Here is an 18,181-nt window from a genome sequence, read left to right on the forward strand (position 1 = left end):
GCAGCAGGTTACTACAGACCAATTCGCTAATCAGCCTGGTCGCCTCAGTGGGCGGGTTTCACTCTGCCGGGTACAGCTGTTTGACTCAATTTCAGAGGCTTGGATGTGATTGTGGAAAGGACAAGGAGAATGAGTGAACAGGAAATTGCCCAAGGTGGATAATATTTCATGAAGTGCATTTTATTTCTCAAGGTGCTTACCCTATAATGATAGTCTGCCTCTGTCCACTGGACTCTGAAGTTCTCGTATTGTCCACCACGCCAGTACCGCTCAACTTCATGCTCGTAGTAGGGCGTTATATAGGGGTCAGGCCTAAGGGCCAAGAAAGAAAAACATTCCTTAAGCCTGCGTACTGCAGTTTCTGTTCTACCTTGCAAAGCACAGGGGTGTTTACAACACACCAACAACAGAAAAACATGCAGCAAAGAATTTATCCCCATTTTCTCTTGAAGGTGACTTTGGTTGCTCTATGGTTACATGTGGCTAGCCCTCCACTATCGCCCAAGTGGTGACTGTGCGCGCAGCACTAGCCAATGAACGCCAGCAGTCAGTTCCTCCATGCTGGGGACCGTAACATCCTCACCCGACATCTGCACACAAATACTTTCCCACTGGGTGGGGTGTGGTCACTGGATAATGATCAGGAACGGAAATCTTGGCTGATGATATTGGGCCACCGGCACCACTCCAACCATCACCTCCACTCAGTACAAACTAAGGACATTTCTGGTTTGTATATCTCAGGTGGCAAGGCGCATTCAGCCACCCTGAGTTCTAATGGTAGCTGCCATTCCAGGCTGGGAGCGAGAGTCAGAAACCTGCGGCCAGGGGCTTCGATGCTGCTGGAGCACGACAGGGTGTGGGAAGGGCAGCCGCCATAAATAGCACTGCTGAAATTGGAACCCATTCCGTGGAGGATCACGGGTAACAGCTCGCATCCCAACATTCGGCAGCAGAGCTCATTCCCTGGGACCACTAGCTCAGCTCAATACCATAGGGGCAACCTTGGGTTATCTTTTTTAAAGCATCCAGTACAAGAGAGAACGGTGTGGATATTTCCCGTGTAGTCGCTTGTTTTTATACCAGTGTGCTCAGTAGCCAAGCCTGTGTGGGGTGATTAGTTTCTGCTGCAGTGCCAAGGGCGGGAGATTTGGGGAAAGAACATGGTATTTGCTAGGGGTGCAGCAGGACGGCATTTTAAGCAGAAGGGCTGGAAGAATCTGGCTGTGCGAACAAAAACAGAACCCAACAAATCGAGATTAAAATGAGCACACCTGCCCATCCAATATTGACATTCACCCTCGCATCAGTCAATGTCACCTACACTGGCACCTTCCCAGTGAAACTGGGCAGAGGGGAGGACGAGCTGTGTGGGCCCATTCATTAGGAGTAAAAGTGATTGCGGAGGAAGAGTAGAAGGAATCATCACCTTATTTAAAGGAGATCATTGGGGACTGGCTGGACAAGCGGGATGGTTTGGACCGAGGGTGAAAACGGCCTCCCTTTGGCAGCTGTTAAAGTTCTGGAGGTTTTAATTCATTCACAGGATGTGGGCGACACTGGCTAGGCCAGCATATATTGCCCGCCCCTAGATGCCAGAGGTGGTGGTGGTGAGCCCCCTTCTTGAACCGCTGCACTCCCCATGGTGAAGGTGCTCCCACAGTGCTGTTACGTCAGGAGTTCCAGGATTTTGACCCAGTGACAATGAAGGGCGATATATTTCCAAATCAGGATAGTGTGTGACTTGGAGGGAAACTTGGAGGTGGTGGTGTTCCCATGCGCCTGCTGCCCTTGTCCTTCTAGTTGGTGGAGGTCGTGGGTTTGGGAGGTGCTGTCGAAGCAGCCTTGGCGAGTTGCTGCAGTGTATCTTGTAGATGGTACACACTGCAGCCACGGTACGCCGGTGGTGGAGGGAGTGAATGTTTAAGGTGGTGGATGGGGTGCCAATCAAGCGGGCTGCTTTGTCCTGTATGGTGTTGAGCTTCGAGTGTTGTTGGAGCTGCACTCATCCAGGCAAGTGGAGAGTATTCCATCACACTGCTTACTTGTGCCTTGTAGATGGTGGAAAGGCTTTGGGGAGTCAGGGGGTGAGACACTCACCACAGAATACCCAGCCTCTGGCCTGCTCTTGTAGCCACAGTATTTATGTGGCTGGTCCAGTTAAGTTTCTGGTCACTGGTGACCCCCCAGGATATTGATAGTGGGGGGTTTGGTGATAGTAATGTAATTGAAGGTCATGGGGAGGTGGTTGGAGATGATCATTGCCTGGCATTTGTGTGGCGCAAATGTTACTTGCCCCATATCTGCCCACGCCTTGATGTTGTCCAGGTCTTGCTGTATGTGGGCACGGACTGCTTCATTATCTGAGGAATTGCAAATGGAACTGCACAAGCTTGGGCTGAACTCGTTCGGAGTGTACAGCCCAGAATTTAGCACTAATTGCAAGTCACACTCAGGCAACATGAAGAGCTGATCTAGGGGGGAGGGAGCTTTGCACCGGTAAATTCACAGGAACATTTTCACCCGACTCGTACATCTAGAATTTGCCCCCTCCCCAGTGAGACTGTTGACAGTTGTTCAAATCCACACCTCAGAGATCTCACTTAACAATTCTAACAAACTAATTAAAACCCTCCCCCCTCAAAAAAACCTCTTGAAAAATAAGCAGAAGCCCCCCCCCCCCTCGCTGATGTTAGCCTGAACACAGAACTGTTTTCCCGACACCTGGAAATTTTGTACAGCTCAGTCTGAAGACCGCCCCACACAGCGGTCAACAATCCAGCAACAAATGGTCGATTCTGAATCATTTAAATTTTGCTCCAATAATTCCCCCCCCCTTACTCACATGGGACAAATTCTTCCAGCCTCCTCTTCCTTCCTTTGTTTCACAGAAACAAAAACAGGAATGAAATTAGCAATCAGTCATATTCATGCAAAGCTGCAGCTCAGACAGGGTGTCCAGTCTGATCAGCACATGTCTGAATGGAAGCACAACAATGATACAGAACATTCGGAGAACAGTCCTTACCCGTAGCTGATTGCCTCTCTGTACTCCAAGTCGCTGGTGCATTCGAAGGAAAGTACAAGAAAGGTTTATTTGGCTTGCTGTTTAAAAACTTGTTCGAATTACCAATAGGGTTGGAGCAGAGATCAGTTCTTTAACAGCCTTTAAAATCTAGTAACCCTCAATAACTGCAACCAAATGCCCAAGTCCCAATTCTCCAGCTGAAACGTGAGATAGTTGTGGCACTCGCTTGAGACCAATAAATGAAAGCATCAGCTAACCCGGTCTAACTCAGCAGCTGGCCAAGAGGGCACTGTGGCAATTCGATAACCAACCGCTGCTCGAACGAGCACTCCACCACAACGCACTAAACTGCTCCTCCATTAACATTTGTGCCAAAATGCTCCCAACAGCATCATGTTCCAGTGCCTTGGAAACAGACAGTTTCGGCCCTAATCCAGAGGGGTGGCACGTTTTAATCGAGTTTCTTTGGCACATACTCATCGCTATGGCCACTGTAAGAACTCATCCTGGAACAGTCATCCCTTTCGGTGTGATCCACCATAGTGGGCCTTGGGTTATCAGCTTTCCCATTATCCATTCCGTTATCCAGTTGCTGAGATTGCTGCATGCTGCCTTCAGCGCTCGACTCAGAGCTGGAAGGCCCCTGGTTGTATCAGGGGAGTGTTTCTGGCCAACTCTTAGTGGCTGGAGTCACAAGCGAGTACAAGAGCAGTGAGCCCAAAGATCAGCTTGCCTCACAGGGGGAATGGAGGCAAATGCTAAATGCGATCCTGTTCGCAAAGATGCACGTATGCATTTTCCCCTAGGGAAAAATCGGCAGACCCTCATCAGGAACAGGAGCCCTGGCTCAACTCAGTCTCCTCTCTCGCTCAGGGAGCACAGAGGCTATTTGATTCACCCATCGTCACGCCAACTGGGATTAAATTAACTCAGCACACATCAAAGATGGAACCTGGAGCCTTGCAGTGTGCAATGGCCCAGAGCTTCCCCCGACACTGCACGCGTACACAAAGCCAACCCATAAAGGGAGAGGAGAGGGAGGGGGCACAAAACCAGCAGCTTCTTAATGCACAAAAAGAGGCAAGATCACATTTTCCATTCACTGAGAAAAATGAACATGCAGCAAGTTTGAAATCATTAGAATGAAATGGTAAACGGTGCTGAAACCACAGGAGCTGAGCATCAATTCATTTGTAGGCCAAAATTGTACGGGCTTTACATTACACCAAAATTAAGTTAGCACATCAGCTCCTCCCACCTGATACATCGTGCAGAATATGGGGGTGCGTACGGACTGGAGCAAAATATTTAGCTGTCGGGTCCTGGTCCAATCATGCTGATGCAAAGTGGACTCGGAATCAGTGCTGCTTCCGCCCAGTATTGAGATGTCACAGTTTGGTGCCCATCAATCGGCTTCCTGCTTGTCCGATGAGGACTTCCCCAAATCAGGAAAATACTTGCAATATTATCCATTTGCATGAAGGGATTTTCCAGATTGAAGTGATGCCAATGATTAACCTTCCAATTAGGCCAATCCACCTCCCCTGGGGCAATGGTCCCATGAAGCTGCACAGACGCGCAGTGGTCTGGAGGGCCCGTGCAGGCCCATCACCGGCTTTTGCATAGGAGGTTAGAATGGGCCGCACACCCCAAAATAGATTTACAGGGAACACTGCCCTGGGGCATATCTGATCTGAGCGCTCTGGCAATCAGGCCCACGAAGCACAGGTAATGCTACTTGTGCTTATATTGCTCACTCACCGATTTGCCCTGGTTTAATTTTGTGGGCTGAAAGGATTGTTTTCAATGTTGTGGCCTTATTGGTGGATAAATCTCAAATCACAACACCAAGATGTTAGTGTCAGCAACTTGAGCTATCTGGGAAACAGCAGGAACAGAAATTGAATTTTTATGAGGGCTCGGAGTGACAAAGATCACAGGTGCCCTGAGTTAGGCAGTGATCCAGTGTCCAGAATGGGTACCCAGATGATATAAAAAGTGGCACAATGCTGATGTCCTGCCACCAGATGTCACTCGCATACAAAGCACATCAGCAACATCTGGGACAAATTACTGCAGCTACCTGGAAGTCTGACCCCTTGAATTCAATATTAAAATACACGGAGATTAAAGGAGCCATTAGCTCCATGATCCCAGCTGTACCAATGGGTGTGGGAGCCCGAGCAGATTCCTTGTCCTGACAATACCTTGCTCAGTCACAAGTGGGCAGCACACATTTCTACTGATCACCCGGAGTTATAACAACAGCCAGTTTCTGTGCCTTTCAATGGCGCTCTGCTCACCCTGGCTCTCTGATGTCTCTCGCAACACGATAATTCCAGTCCCGATAAAAATCATTTTCTTTGTCAAAATCATCATCTCCAATGGTGACGTTGAACCGTTTCTCCTCAAAGTCCGGTTCCTGTTCCTTCCTGATGGTGGCTTTCTTCAGCATCTGAAAATAAAAGGTTTAAAGACTGAGGAGAATCCCAATGCTCGGCTCAGCAGCACTCCACAATCCCTTTGTCCTTTAACTCTCTCCTTGCTCTCTTTCCCAGCCACCTCCATATCCATAGACTCGACTGTCTGTGTCTGTCCCTAAAGCGCCGGAGCAACCAGTAGCTTCAGGCTCGTCATTTGACGCCTTGATTGCAGTATTTTAAACTCCAGCTGTAAACATCTTGAGCCAAATGTTCCCAATAAAATGAGAACTGTTTGGAACATTGAAAGGCCATTTGCCATAACAAGACCATCACACACCAACCTCCCTACTCCCACTGTCAGCTGTGGCTCAGTGGGCAGCACTCTCAGCTGAGTCAGAAGGTCGTGGGTTCAAGCCCCACTCCAGAGACTTGAGCACATAATCCAGGCCGACACTTCAGGGCGGCGCCGAGGGAGGGGCGGCGCCGAGGGAGCGCCGCACTGTCGGGAGGGGTGGCACCGAGGGAGCGCCGCACTGTCGGGAGGGGTGGCACCGAGGGAGCGCCGCACTGTCGGGAGGGGCGGCGCTGAGGGAGCGCCGCACTGTCGGGAGGGGCGGCGCCGAGGGAGCGCCGCACTGTCGGGAGGGGCGGCGCCGAGGGAGCGCCGCACTGTCGGGAGGGGCGGCGCTGAGGGAGCGCCGCACTGTCGGGAGGGGCGGCGCTGAGGGAGCGCCGCACTGTCGGGAGGGGCGGTCTTTCGGTGAGAACGGTGAGAATGAGTTTGTGTAATTTTGGACGAGATACCATTTACCTCTTTTGCATGTCGCAGCCCTCTCTCCCACGCACTCTCTGCTGGAGGTTCCAATGGAATGGGGGGCATCAATTCATCGATCACTGGAGCACCCTAGTCCCAGAAAGAGAAAATCCTTCATGAAACCAAAGATTGTCACTGTTTAAGCTGTACATGAAATAATACAGTCTGGGTCCGAAGTCCCAACAGTCACAGGCTGAAGCAGCATCTCACGCAGTTAACGTCTACATTCAACAGACACTGACCCCCATCTACTGGCAGGACTGGGGACTGCAGGTGGCAGCAGAGTACTAAACTAAAGTATTCCGCATCCAGCAACTGCGAAGCCAACACATCCCCCCCCCCGCCCCCTGTATACTAACACTCACAGCCGTACTCTGTACCCGGCACATCAAGATTCAACAGTCTCCCGGAGCCCACCCAGCCCACTACCTCTTGGGCCATCCCGGTCAAACCAAAGCCCACTGGGCCTCCTCCAGGGATTGTGGCAAAATGAACTCCACTTATTTCACACTGTTTCTACAAGTCCAAGTGATGACGGTCAAAAATGAGGGAAGAAAACAGAAACCCTCAACCTACCTCCCTTACAGTCACGTTCACTTGCAGCCTGGGGCCCACTTGATCAGGTGAGATTGGCTACACTGTACATGAAATGATCAAATCTGACATGCATCCAGTAACTGATTGAATGACAGGGCAGGTATTCTACATGCAGGCAAAATTAGTGCTTGAAATGGAGAGGAGCTGGCGACCTGGATTTCAACACAGCTAAGTGTGAGGTCATCCATTCTGGACCAAAAAAGGATGCATCAGATTATTATTTAAATGGTGCAAAGCTAGGAACGGTGGAGGTCCAAAGAGATTTAGGGTCCCTGTGCACAGGTCTCCCGGAGCCCACTCAGCTCACTGCCCCTTGGGCCATCCCAGTCAAACCAGTTCAGTCCGAAGAGATTTAGGGTCCGTGTACACAAAATCTAACAGGTATCAATAATAATCCAAAAATGCTAACAGAATATTAGCCTTTATAAATAGAGGGCTAGATGGACACGGTAACACAGTGGTGATGTCACTGGGCTAGTAATCCAGGGACCTGGGCTAATGATCCCAGTGAGTTCAAATCCCACCACGGCAGCTGGGGAATTTAAATTCAGTTAATTGAATAAAAAGCTATCAGTAATGGTGACCATGAAACTGTCGGATTGTCATAAAAACCCGTCTGGTTCACCAATGTCCTTTCGGGAAGGAAATCTGCTGTCCTCGCCCGGTCTGGCCTATATGTGACTCCAGACCCACAGCAATGTGGTTGACTCTTAACTGCCCACTGAAATAGCCGAGCAAGTCACTCAGTTGTAAAAAAAAAACTACGAAAAACAGTAAGCATAAAACCGGACGGACCACCCGGCATCGACCTCGGCACCGGCTACCGATACGACACACGGCACACCCCAGCGCAGTCGACCCTGCAAAGTCCTCCTCACTAACATCTGGAGGTTTGTGCCAAAATTGGGAGCTGTCCCAGACTAGTCAAGCAACAGCCTGACAAGAGTCATACTCACAGAATCATACCTTTCAGCCAATGTCCCAAACACATCCATCACCATCCCTGGGTATGTCCTGTCCCACCGGCAGGACTGACTCACCAGAGGTGATGGCACAGTGGTATACAGTCGGGAAGGAGTGGCCCTGGGAGTCCTCAACATTGACTCCGGACCCCATGAAGTCTCAAGCATGGGAAGGAAACCTCCGGCTGATTAGCACCTACCGCCCTCCCTCAGATGATGAATCAGTGCTCCGCCATGTTGAACACCACTGAAGCACTGAGAGTAGCACTGGGTGGGGGACTTGAATGTCCATCAAGAGTGGCTCGGTAGCACCACTACTGACCGAGCTGGCCGAGTCCTGAAGTCTATCTGGGTCAGTAGTGGTGACAGGTGGTGAGAAAACCAACACAAGGGAAAAAACCTACTTGACCTCATCCTCACCAATCTACCCGTCGCTGACGCATCGGTCTATGACAGCATTGGTAGCAGTGACCACCACACAGTCATTGTGGAGACAAAGTCCCGTCTACACACGGAAGACACCCTCCATCGTGTTGTGTGGCACTACCACCTTGCTAAATGGGATAGATTCAGACCAGATCTAGCAGCTCAAAACTGGGCATCCATGAGGTGCTGTGGGCCATCAGCAGCAGCATTGTATTCCACCACAATCTGTAACCTCATGGCCCGGCATATCCCTCACTCTACCATTACCACCAAGCCAGGAGACCAACTCTGGTTCAATAAGGAGTGTAGAAGAGCATGCAGGAGCAGCGCCAGGTGTACCTAAAAATGCACTGTCAACCTGGGGAAGCTGCATGCTAAAAAGCAGAAGCAGCATGCTATAGACAGGGCTAAGCGATCCCACAAGCAACGGATCAGATCAAAAGCTCTGCAGTTCTGCCACATCCAGTCGTGAATGGTGCTGCACAATTAAACAACTAAAGGGAGGAGGAGGCTCCTTGAACATCCCCGTCCTCAATGATGGTGGAGCCCAGCACGTGAGTGCAAAAGACAAGGCTGAAGAGTTCGCAACCATCTTCAGCCAGAAGTGCCGAGTGGATGATCCATATCGGCCTCCTGAGGTCCCCACCATCACAGAAGCCAGTCTTCAGCCAAATCTATTCACTATATGTGACATTCGAACCGGTTCTGGGGGAGGTGGGACCAGCACAAACTGGACAGTTTGCACTTGGGCAGGACCGGAACCGATGTCCACAGTAAACAGGAATTCTAAAAGGACTAAGAGTGTTAAAAAATCAAGCCTGAAGGCTTTGTGTCTTACTGCGAGGAGCATTCGTAATAAGGTGGATGAATTAGCTGCGCAAATAGATGTAAACGGAGACTGGAAATTTAACATCCAGGGGCATTCAATATTCAGGAAGGACAGGAAAAAAGGAAAAGGAGGTGGGGTAGCATTGCTGGTTAAAGAGGAGATTAACACAATAGTAAGGATATTAGCTCTGATGATGTGGAATCTGTATGGGCAGAGCTGAGAAATACCATGGGGCAGAAAACGTTAGTGGGAGTTGTATACAGATCCCCAAACAGTAATGCGGAGGTTGGGGATGGCATTAAACAGGAAATTAGAGACGCGTGCAGTAAGGGCACAGCAGTTATCATGGGTGACTTTAATCTACATATAGATTGGGCTAACCAAATTAGTAACAATACTGTGGAGGAGGAATTCCTAGAGTGTATACGGGATGGTTTCCTGGACCAATATGTCGAGGAACCAAACAGAGATCAGGCCATCTTAGACTGGGTATTATGTAATGAGAAAGGATTAATTAACAATCTTGTTGTGCGAGGTCCCTTGGGGAGGAGCGATCATAATGAGACAGAATTCTTCATTAAAATGGAGAGTGAAGAAGTTGACTCAGAGACTAGGGTCCTGAATTTAAATAAAGGAAACTATGATGGTATGAGGCGTGAGTTGGCTAGGATGGATTGGGGAACGTTACTTAAAGGGTTGACGGTGGACAGGCAATGGCAAACATTTAAATATCACATGGATGAACTACAGAATTTGTTCATCCCTGTCTGGCATAAAAATAAAACAAAAAAGGTGACTCAACCGTGGCTAACAAGTGAAATTAGGGATAGCATAAGATCCAAGGAGAGGACATATAATTTGGCCAGAAAAAGCAGCAAACCTGAGGATTGGGAGCAGTTTAGGATTCAGCAAAGGAGGATAAAGGGATTAATTAAGAGGGGGGAAATAGATTATGAAAGTAAGCTTCTAGGGAACATAAAAACTGACTATAAAAGCTTCTATAGATATGTGAAGAGAGAAAGATTGGTGAAGTCAAGTGTAGGTCCCTTGCAGTCAGAATCTGGAGAATTTATAATGGGGAACAAAGAAATGGCAGACCAATTAAATACATACTTTGGTTCTGTCTTCACAAAGGAGGACACAAATAAGGTCTAATGAGAGGGAGGAATTGAATGAAATCAGCATTTGTAGGGAAATGGTGTTAGGGAAATTGATGGGATTGAAGGCCAATAAATCCCCAGGGCCTGACAATCTACATCCAAGCGTACTTAAGGAAGTGGCCCTAGAAATAGTAGATGCATTGCTGGTCATCTTCCAAAATTCTATAGACTCTGGAACAGTTCCCATGGATTGGAGGAAAGCTAATGTAACTTCACTATTCAAAAAAAGTGATAGAGACAAAACGGGGAATTACAGACCGGTAAGCCTGACATCGGTAGTGGGGAAAATGCTAGAATCCATTATAAAAGATGTTAATAGCAGAGCACTTGGAAAGCAGTGACAGGATCTGACAAAGTCAACATGGATTTACAAAAGGTAAATAATGCTTGACTAATCTACTGGAATTTTTTGAGGATGTAACTGGTAGAATAGATAAGGGAGAACCAGTGGATGTGGTGTATTTGGGCTTTCAGAAGGCTTTCGATAAGGTCCCGCATAAGAGATTAGCGTGTAAAGTTAAAGCACATGGGATTGGGGGTAAGGTACTGTCTTGGATAGAGAACTGGTTGGCAAACAGGAAGCAAAGAGTTGGAATAAACGGGTCTTTTTCCGAGTGGTAGGCAGTGACTAGTGAGGTACCGCAGGGATCGGTGCTAGGACCCCAGCTATTCACAATATATATATAAATAAATGATCTAGACAAGGGAACTAGATGTAATATCTCCAAGTTTGCAGACGACACAAAGCTGGGTGGGCGTGTGTGCTGTGAGGAGGATACAGAGAAACTCCAGTACGATTTGGACAGGTTGGGTGATTATACTGCATTTGCCATGCATCTGCCCAATGTGGATAAATGCGAGGTTATCCACTTCGGCGGTAAAAACAGGAAGACAGATTATCTGAACGGCAACAGATTGGGAAAAGGGGAAGTGCAACGAGACCTGAGTGTCCTTGTGCACCAGTCGCTGAAGGTAAGCATGCAGGTGCAGCAGGCGGTTAAGAAGGCAAATGGTATGTTGGCCTTCATAGCGAGAGGATTCGAGTACAGGAGCAAGGATGTCTTGCTGCAGTTGTGCAAGGCCTTGGTGAGACCACACCTTGAGTATGGTGTGCAGTTTTGGTCGCCTTATTTGAGGAGGGATGTTCTTGCCATGGAGAGAGTGCAGCGAAGATTCACCAGACTGATACCTGGGATGGCAGGAATGACGCACGAGGAGAGATTGGGTCGATTAGGCTTATATTCGCTCGAGTTTAGAAGAATGAGAGGGGATCTCATTGAAACTTATAAAATTCTAACAGGACTAGGCAGACTAGATGCAGGAAGGATGTTCCCGATGGCAGGGGAGTCCAGAACCAGGGGTCACAGTCTAAGGATATGGGGTAAGCCATTTAGGACTGAGATGAGGAGGAATTTCTTCACCGAGAGAGTGGTGAACCTGTGGAATTTTCTGCCACACAGGGCAGTTGAGGTCAATTCATTAAATATATTCAAGTGGGAGGATAGAAGATTGGGAAGCATTTAAAAGCCAGCAAACAATAACTAAAAGATTAATTAAGAAAGGGAAGATAGATTATGAAAGTAAACTAGCAAAAAATATAAAAACAGACAGCAAGAGTTTCTGCAGTTATATAAAAAGAAAAAGGGTGGCTAAAGTGAATGTTGGTCCCTTAGAGGACGAGACCGGGAAATTAGTGGTGGGGAACATGGAGATGGCAAAAACGCTGAACAAATATTTTGTATCAGTCTTTACAGTAGAGGACACTAAAAATATCCCAACACTGGACAAACAGGGGGCTATGGGGGGGGGGGGGGGAGGAGCTAAACATGATTAAAATCACTAAGGAGGTGGTACTCGGTAAGATAATGGGACTAAAGGCGGATAAATCCCCATGACCTGATGGCTTACATGCTAGGGTCTTGAGAGAAGTAGCGGTAGGGATTGCGGATGCATTGGTGGTAATTTTCCAAAACTCCCTGGATTCAGGAAAGGTCCCAGCAGATTGGAAAACTGCTAATGTAATGCCCTTATTTAAAAAGGGAGGTAGACAAAAGGCTGGAAACTACAGACCAGTTAGCTTAACATCTGTGGTTGGTAAAATGTTGGAGTCCATTATTAAGGAAGCAGTAACAGGACATTTGGATAAGCATAATTTAATCAGACAGAGTCAGCATGGTTTTATGAAGGGGAAGTCATGTTTGACAAATTTGCTCGAATTCTTTGAGGACGTAACAAACAGGGTGGATAAAGGGGAACCAGTGGATGTGGTGTATTTGGACTTCCAAAAGGCATTTGACAAGGTGCCACACAAAAGATTACTGCACAAGATAAAAAATCACGGGATTGGGGGTAATATACTGGCATGGGTGGAAGATTGGCTATCTAACAGAAAACAGAGAGTTGGGATAAATGGTTCATTCTCGGGCTGGCAATCAGTAACTAGTGGTGTTTCGCAGGGGTCAGTGCTGGGACCCCAACTCTTTACAATCTATATTAACGATTTGGAGGAAGGGACCAAGTGCAACATATCCAAGTTTGCCGACGATACAAAGATGGGAGGGAAAGCAGTGAGTGAGGAGGACATAAAAAACCTGCAAAATGACATAGACAGGCTAAGTGAGTGGGAAGAAATTTGGCAGATGGAATATAATGTTGAAAAGTGTGAGGTTATGCACTTTGGCAGAAAAAAATCAAAGAGCAAGTTATTATCTAAATTGAGAGAAACTGCAAAGTGCTACAGTACAAAGGGATCTGGGGGTCCTGGTGCATGAAACACAGAAGGTTAGTATGCAGGTACAGCAGGTGATCAGGAAGGCCAATGGAAGCTTGGCTTTTATTGCAAGGGGGATGGAGTATAAAAGCAGGGATGTCTTGCTTCAGTTATACAGGGTACTGGTGAGGCCACACCTGGAATACTGCGTACAGTTTTGGTTTCCATATTTAAGAAAAGATGTACTTGCTCTCGAGGCAGTTCAGAGAAGGTTCACTCGGTTGATTCCGGAGATGAGGGGGTTGACTTATGAGGAAAGGTTGAGTAGGTTGGGCCTCTACTCATTGGAATTCAGAAGAATGAGAGACGATCTTATCGAAACATATAAGATTGTGAGGGGGCTTGTTTGGGTGGATGCGGTGAGGATCTTTCCACTGATGGGTGAGACTAGAACTAGGGGGCATAATCTTAGAATAAGGGGCTGCCCTTTCAAAACTGAGATGAAGAGAAACTTCTTCACTCAGAGGGTAGTAAATCTATGGAATTTGCTACCTCAGAGAGCTGTGGAAGCTGCGACATTAAATAAATTTAAAACGGAGATCGACAGTTTCCTAGCTGATAAGGGAGTTAGGGGTTACGGGGAGTGGGCAGGGAAGTGGGCATGAGTCTAGGTTTGGATCAGCCATGATCCTATTGAATGGCGGAGCAGGCCCAAGGGGCCGTATGGCCTACTCCTGCTCCTACTTCTTATGTTCTTATGTTTTTTTTTAATGTTCTTATGTTCCCCTTCTCCCAATCTATTGCCATTCAGATAATAATCTGCCTTCCTGTTTTTGCTACCAAAGTGGATAACCTCACATTTATCCACGTTATATTGCATCTGCCATGCTTCTGCCCAATCACCCAACCTGTCCAAATCATCCTGGAGTTTCTCTGCATCCTCCTCACAGGACACACGCCCACCCAGCTTTGTGTCGTCTGCAAATTTGGAGATACTACATCTAGTTCCCTTGTCTAGATCATTAATATATATTGTGAATAGCTGGGATCCAAGGACCGATCCCTGCGGTACCCCACTCGTCACTGTCTGCCACTCGGAAAAAGACCCGTTTATTCCAACTCTTTGCTTTCTGTCTGCCAACCAGTTCTCTATCCAAGTCAGTACCTTGCCCCCAATCCCATGTGCCTTAACTTTACACGCTAATCTCTTATGCGGGACCTTATCGAAAGCCTTCTGAAAGTCCAAATACACCACATCCACTGGTTCTCCCTTATCTATTTTACCAGTTACATCCTCAAAAAATTCCAGTCGATTAGTCAAGCACGATTTACCCTTTGTAAATCCATGTTGACTTTGTCCAATCCCGTCACTGTTTTCCAAGTGCTCTGCTATTACATCTTTTATGATGGACTCTAGCATTTTCCCCACTACCAATGTCAGGCTTACCGGTCTGGAATTCCCCATTTTCTCTACCACCTTTTTTGAATAGTGCGGTAACATTAGCTACCCTCCAATCCATGGGTACTGTTCCAGATTCCATCGAATGCTGGAACATGATCAGCAATGCATCTACTATTTCTAGGGCCACTTCCTTAAGTACCCTAGGATGTAGATTATCAGGCCCTGGGGATTTATCGGCCTTCAGTCCCATCAATTTTCCTAACACCATTTACTCCCTCCCTAACAGCACTATGGGAGCACCTTCACCACACGGACTGCAGCGGTTCAAGAAGGCGGCTCACCACCACCTTCTCCCAAGGGCAACTGGGGATGGGCAATAAATGCTGGCCTTGCCAGCGACGCCCACATCCCATGAACGAATAAAAAAAAATATAAAGGAGAGCAAGTTTTGCTGCAGCTATTCAAAGCCCTTGTTACCAAGGCACAAAAGGCTCATTTATGAAGAGAGATTACATGAACTAGGGTTGTATTTCCTGGAATATAGAAGGTTAAGGGTGATTGATCGAGGTTTTTAGGATTTTGAAAGGAATCGATAGGGTAGAGAGAGAGAGAAACCTTTTCCACTGGTGACAGAGACTAGGACAGGGGAAATAACCTTAAAATCAGAGCCAGGCCATTCAGGAAAAACCTCTTCACACAAAGGGAGGTAGAAGTGTGGAACTCTCTCCCACAAAAAGCAGTAGATGCCAGCTCAATTAATCATTTTAAATCTGAGATCAATAGATTTTTGCCAGCCAAGGGTATAAAAGGATATGGAGCCAAGGCAGGTGGATCGAGATCAGCCATGATCTCACTGAATGGCGGAACAGGCTCGAGCGGCTGAATGGCCTCCTCCTGTTGCTGTGCGAATTGTTGCCAGTTCCACTACAGCAGCTCCTGGACACCCCGGCTATTGGAAGCACCGTGCATCCTTTTCACAAACAGGTAGTCACTTTTACCAACTTGGCTCAGTTGATTGTGCCCTCCTACTTCAGGACCTGAGCCCATAATCTATGCTGATACTCTAATGCAGTACTGAGGAGTGCTGCACTGTCGGAGGTGCCGTCTTTCGGAAATACGTTAAACCTGGGCTACTCTGCCCCCTTAGGTGGATGTAAAAGATCCCATGGCACGATTTGAAGAAAAGCAGGGAGTTCTCCTGGTGTCCTGGCTAATATTCAGCCCCAAGACACCTAAACCCTCCCACTGTGGGGGATGAGTCAGATGCCTTTTGACCTCCCTTCATGCCACCATTGGCTGCTGTGCTTTCAGCTGTGTGTTTCAGGATTTCCCCCATATCCCCTCCACCTCATGACCTCCTTGTCTTCCTTCAAGATCTCCTTAAAGCCCACCTTTTTGACCAAGCTTTTGGTCACCCCTCCCAATATCTCCTCCTTTAGCTTGGCATCCATTTTTATCTGATGGCACCTCTGAAGTGCCTTGGGATGATTTTCTACAAAAGGCACTATATAAAGACAAGTTATTGTTCTTTAGAGGTCAAGGTTGCATCCAATTAAAAATAAGACCATAACAAAAAAAAAGGGGTTACCTTGGTCTTGGCATTATACAATCTAATACAGCTGTTCCCCTTACTCTGAAATGTGGTAACATTTTAATCATGGATCAGCAGTACAAAACCAATCTTATAATAAGTACAAGACAGAGAACACTGCAGACACTGAACATCCCCATGCATTCACAACCTGCTCACCCATTCCTGAGATTTACTGGGATTCGCACTGCAGCTATGTTGACTCAACAGCATCACCTGCAGGTCGCTACTGGCAACTACAGTGCTTTGCTGAACTTGAAGATGGCAGCTGAACATGGCTTACTCTCCGTGCAACCAGCCAGTGAACCTTCACATACGGAAATCTCAGGTATAAATGTGAACTGTAACCGTGCGGAGGTTAGTGAACGTGAGCCACTCTGCTTAGCATAGGTTGCACTAGTACTCGAGATACAGCAGCTGCTCACTGACTCTTCCAGTCCAGATTGTTAAGAACACAAAACTGTAAAAAAAAGTGTCGAGGAGAGCGGGAGGGCATACAGTAAAAAAGCATCAGGCACTCAAAACAGGAGCGGGCATGTTAGATTTAACACAGACTAAAGCCACTGTGGAATTATTTTAACTGACTAAATATAGAAATCTCAGAAGTGAAAAAGAAAATGAGGGGCACAGTGAGGGAATGAGAAGAGAATGGCAGCCAACATAAAAGGTAATTCTATAGGCATATACATAGTAAATGGGTAGTAAGAGGAGGGGTGGGGCCAATTAGGGACCAACCAGGAGACTTATGCATGGAGTAGAGGTGCTAAAAATGAGTACTTTGCATCTGTCTTCACCAAGGAGGAAGATGCTGCCATGGACACAGCGAAGGAGGAGGTAGTGGAGATATTGCATGGGATAAAAATTGATAGAGGTACTAGAAAGGCAGGCTGTAATTAAAGTAGATAAGTCACCAGGACCGGATGGGATGCATCCTCGGACGCTGAGCAAAGTAAAGGAAGAAATCGCAGAGGTACTGGCCATAATCTTCAAATCCTCCTTAGAAACAGGGGTGGTGCCAGAGGACTGGAGCATTGCTAATGTTACATCATTGTTCAAAAAAGGGTGTAAAGATAAACCCAGCAACTACAGGCCAGTCAGTTTGACTTTGGTAATGGGGAAGCTTTTAGAAACAATAATCAGGGACAAAATTAAGTCACTTGGACAAGTATGGAATAATTAAGGAAAGCCAGCACAGATTTGTTAAAGGCAAATTGTGTTTAACCAACTTAATCGAGTTCTTTGATGAGGTAACAGAGAGGGTTGATGAGGGCAATGCGGTTGACATGGTGTACACGGATTTCTAAAAGGCGTTTGATAAAGTGCCACATAATAGGCTTGCCAGCAAAGTTGAAGCCCATGGAATAAAAGGGACAGTGGCAGCATGGATACAAAATTGGCTAAGTGACAGGAAACAGAGAGTAGTGGTGAATGCTTGTTTATCGGACTGGAGGAAGGTACACAGTGGTGTTCCCCAGGGGTCGGTACTAGGACCACTGCTTTTCTTGATATACATTAATGACTCAGACTTGGGTGTACAGGGCACAATTTCAAAATTTGCAGATGACACAAAACTTGGAAGTATAGTGATACACTTCAAGACAACAGACAGGCTGGTGGAATGAGCGGACAAGTTGCAGATGAAATTTAATGCAGAAAAGTGGGAAGTGTTACATTTTGGTAAAAAGAGCGATAAGAGGTAATATAAACTAAAGGGTACAATCCTAAAGTGGGTGCATGAAGAGAGAAACCTAGGGGTATATGTGCATATATCTTTGAAGGTGGCAGGGCAGGTTGAGAAAGCAGTTAACGAAGCTTACACGGCTTCAGGGATAGAGGAATAGAATTCAAAAGTGTGGAAATTATGATGAACCTTTATAAAACACTGGTTTGGCCTCAACTGGAGTATCGTGTCCAATTCTGGGCACCGCACTTTAAGAAGGATGTGAAGGCCTCAGAGGGTGCAGAAAAGATTTACGAGAATGATTCCAGGGATGAGGGACTTCAGTTACGTGGATAGACTGGAGAAGCTGGGGCTGTTCTGGTTAGAGCAGAGAAGGTTGAGAGGAGATTTGATAGAGGTGTTCAAAATCATGAGGGGTCTGGACAGAGTAGAGAGAAACTGTTCCCATTGGCGGAAGGGTCGAGAACCAGAGGACACAGATTTAAGGTGATTGGCAAAGAGCCAAAGGTGGCATGAGGAAAAGCTTTTTTACGCAGCGAGTGGTTAGGATCTGGAATG

General features: G+C 47.1%; 1 protein-coding gene across 11 annotated transcripts in view; it reads right to left on the minus strand.

Annotated features, from left to right (window-relative positions):
* The window catches only part of zc3h18 (zinc finger CCCH-type containing 18), a 213,392-nt gene that overhangs the window by 120,047 nt on the left and 75,164 nt on the right, over positions 1-18,181 (minus strand). For 6 of the 11 annotated variants that reach the window (XM_085991932.1, XM_085991931.1, XM_085991940.1 and 3 more), the window contains exons 6-10: positions 6,263-6,355; positions 5,332-5,483; positions 3,029-3,061; positions 2,846-2,878; positions 201-312 (exon numbers count right to left, since the gene is read on the minus strand). In XM_085991932.1, the coding sequence (XP_085848058.1) occupies positions 201-312; positions 2,846-2,878; positions 3,029-3,061; positions 5,332-5,483; positions 6,263-6,355 (423 nt within the window). The remainder of the gene's footprint in view (positions 1-200; positions 313-2,845; positions 2,879-3,028; positions 3,062-5,331; positions 5,484-6,262; positions 6,356-18,181) is intronic. The other 5 variants (XM_085991937.1, XM_085991938.1, XM_085991939.1 and 2 more) reach the window with 3 other exon arrangements.

This window comes from Somniosus microcephalus, chromosome 6, assembly GCF_052327205.1.
Source record: "Somniosus microcephalus isolate GS21.2 chromosome 6, FLI_Smic_1.0, whole genome shotgun sequence".
Classification (NCBI taxonomy): Eukaryota; Metazoa; Chordata; class Chondrichthyes; order Squaliformes; family Somniosidae; genus Somniosus; species Somniosus microcephalus.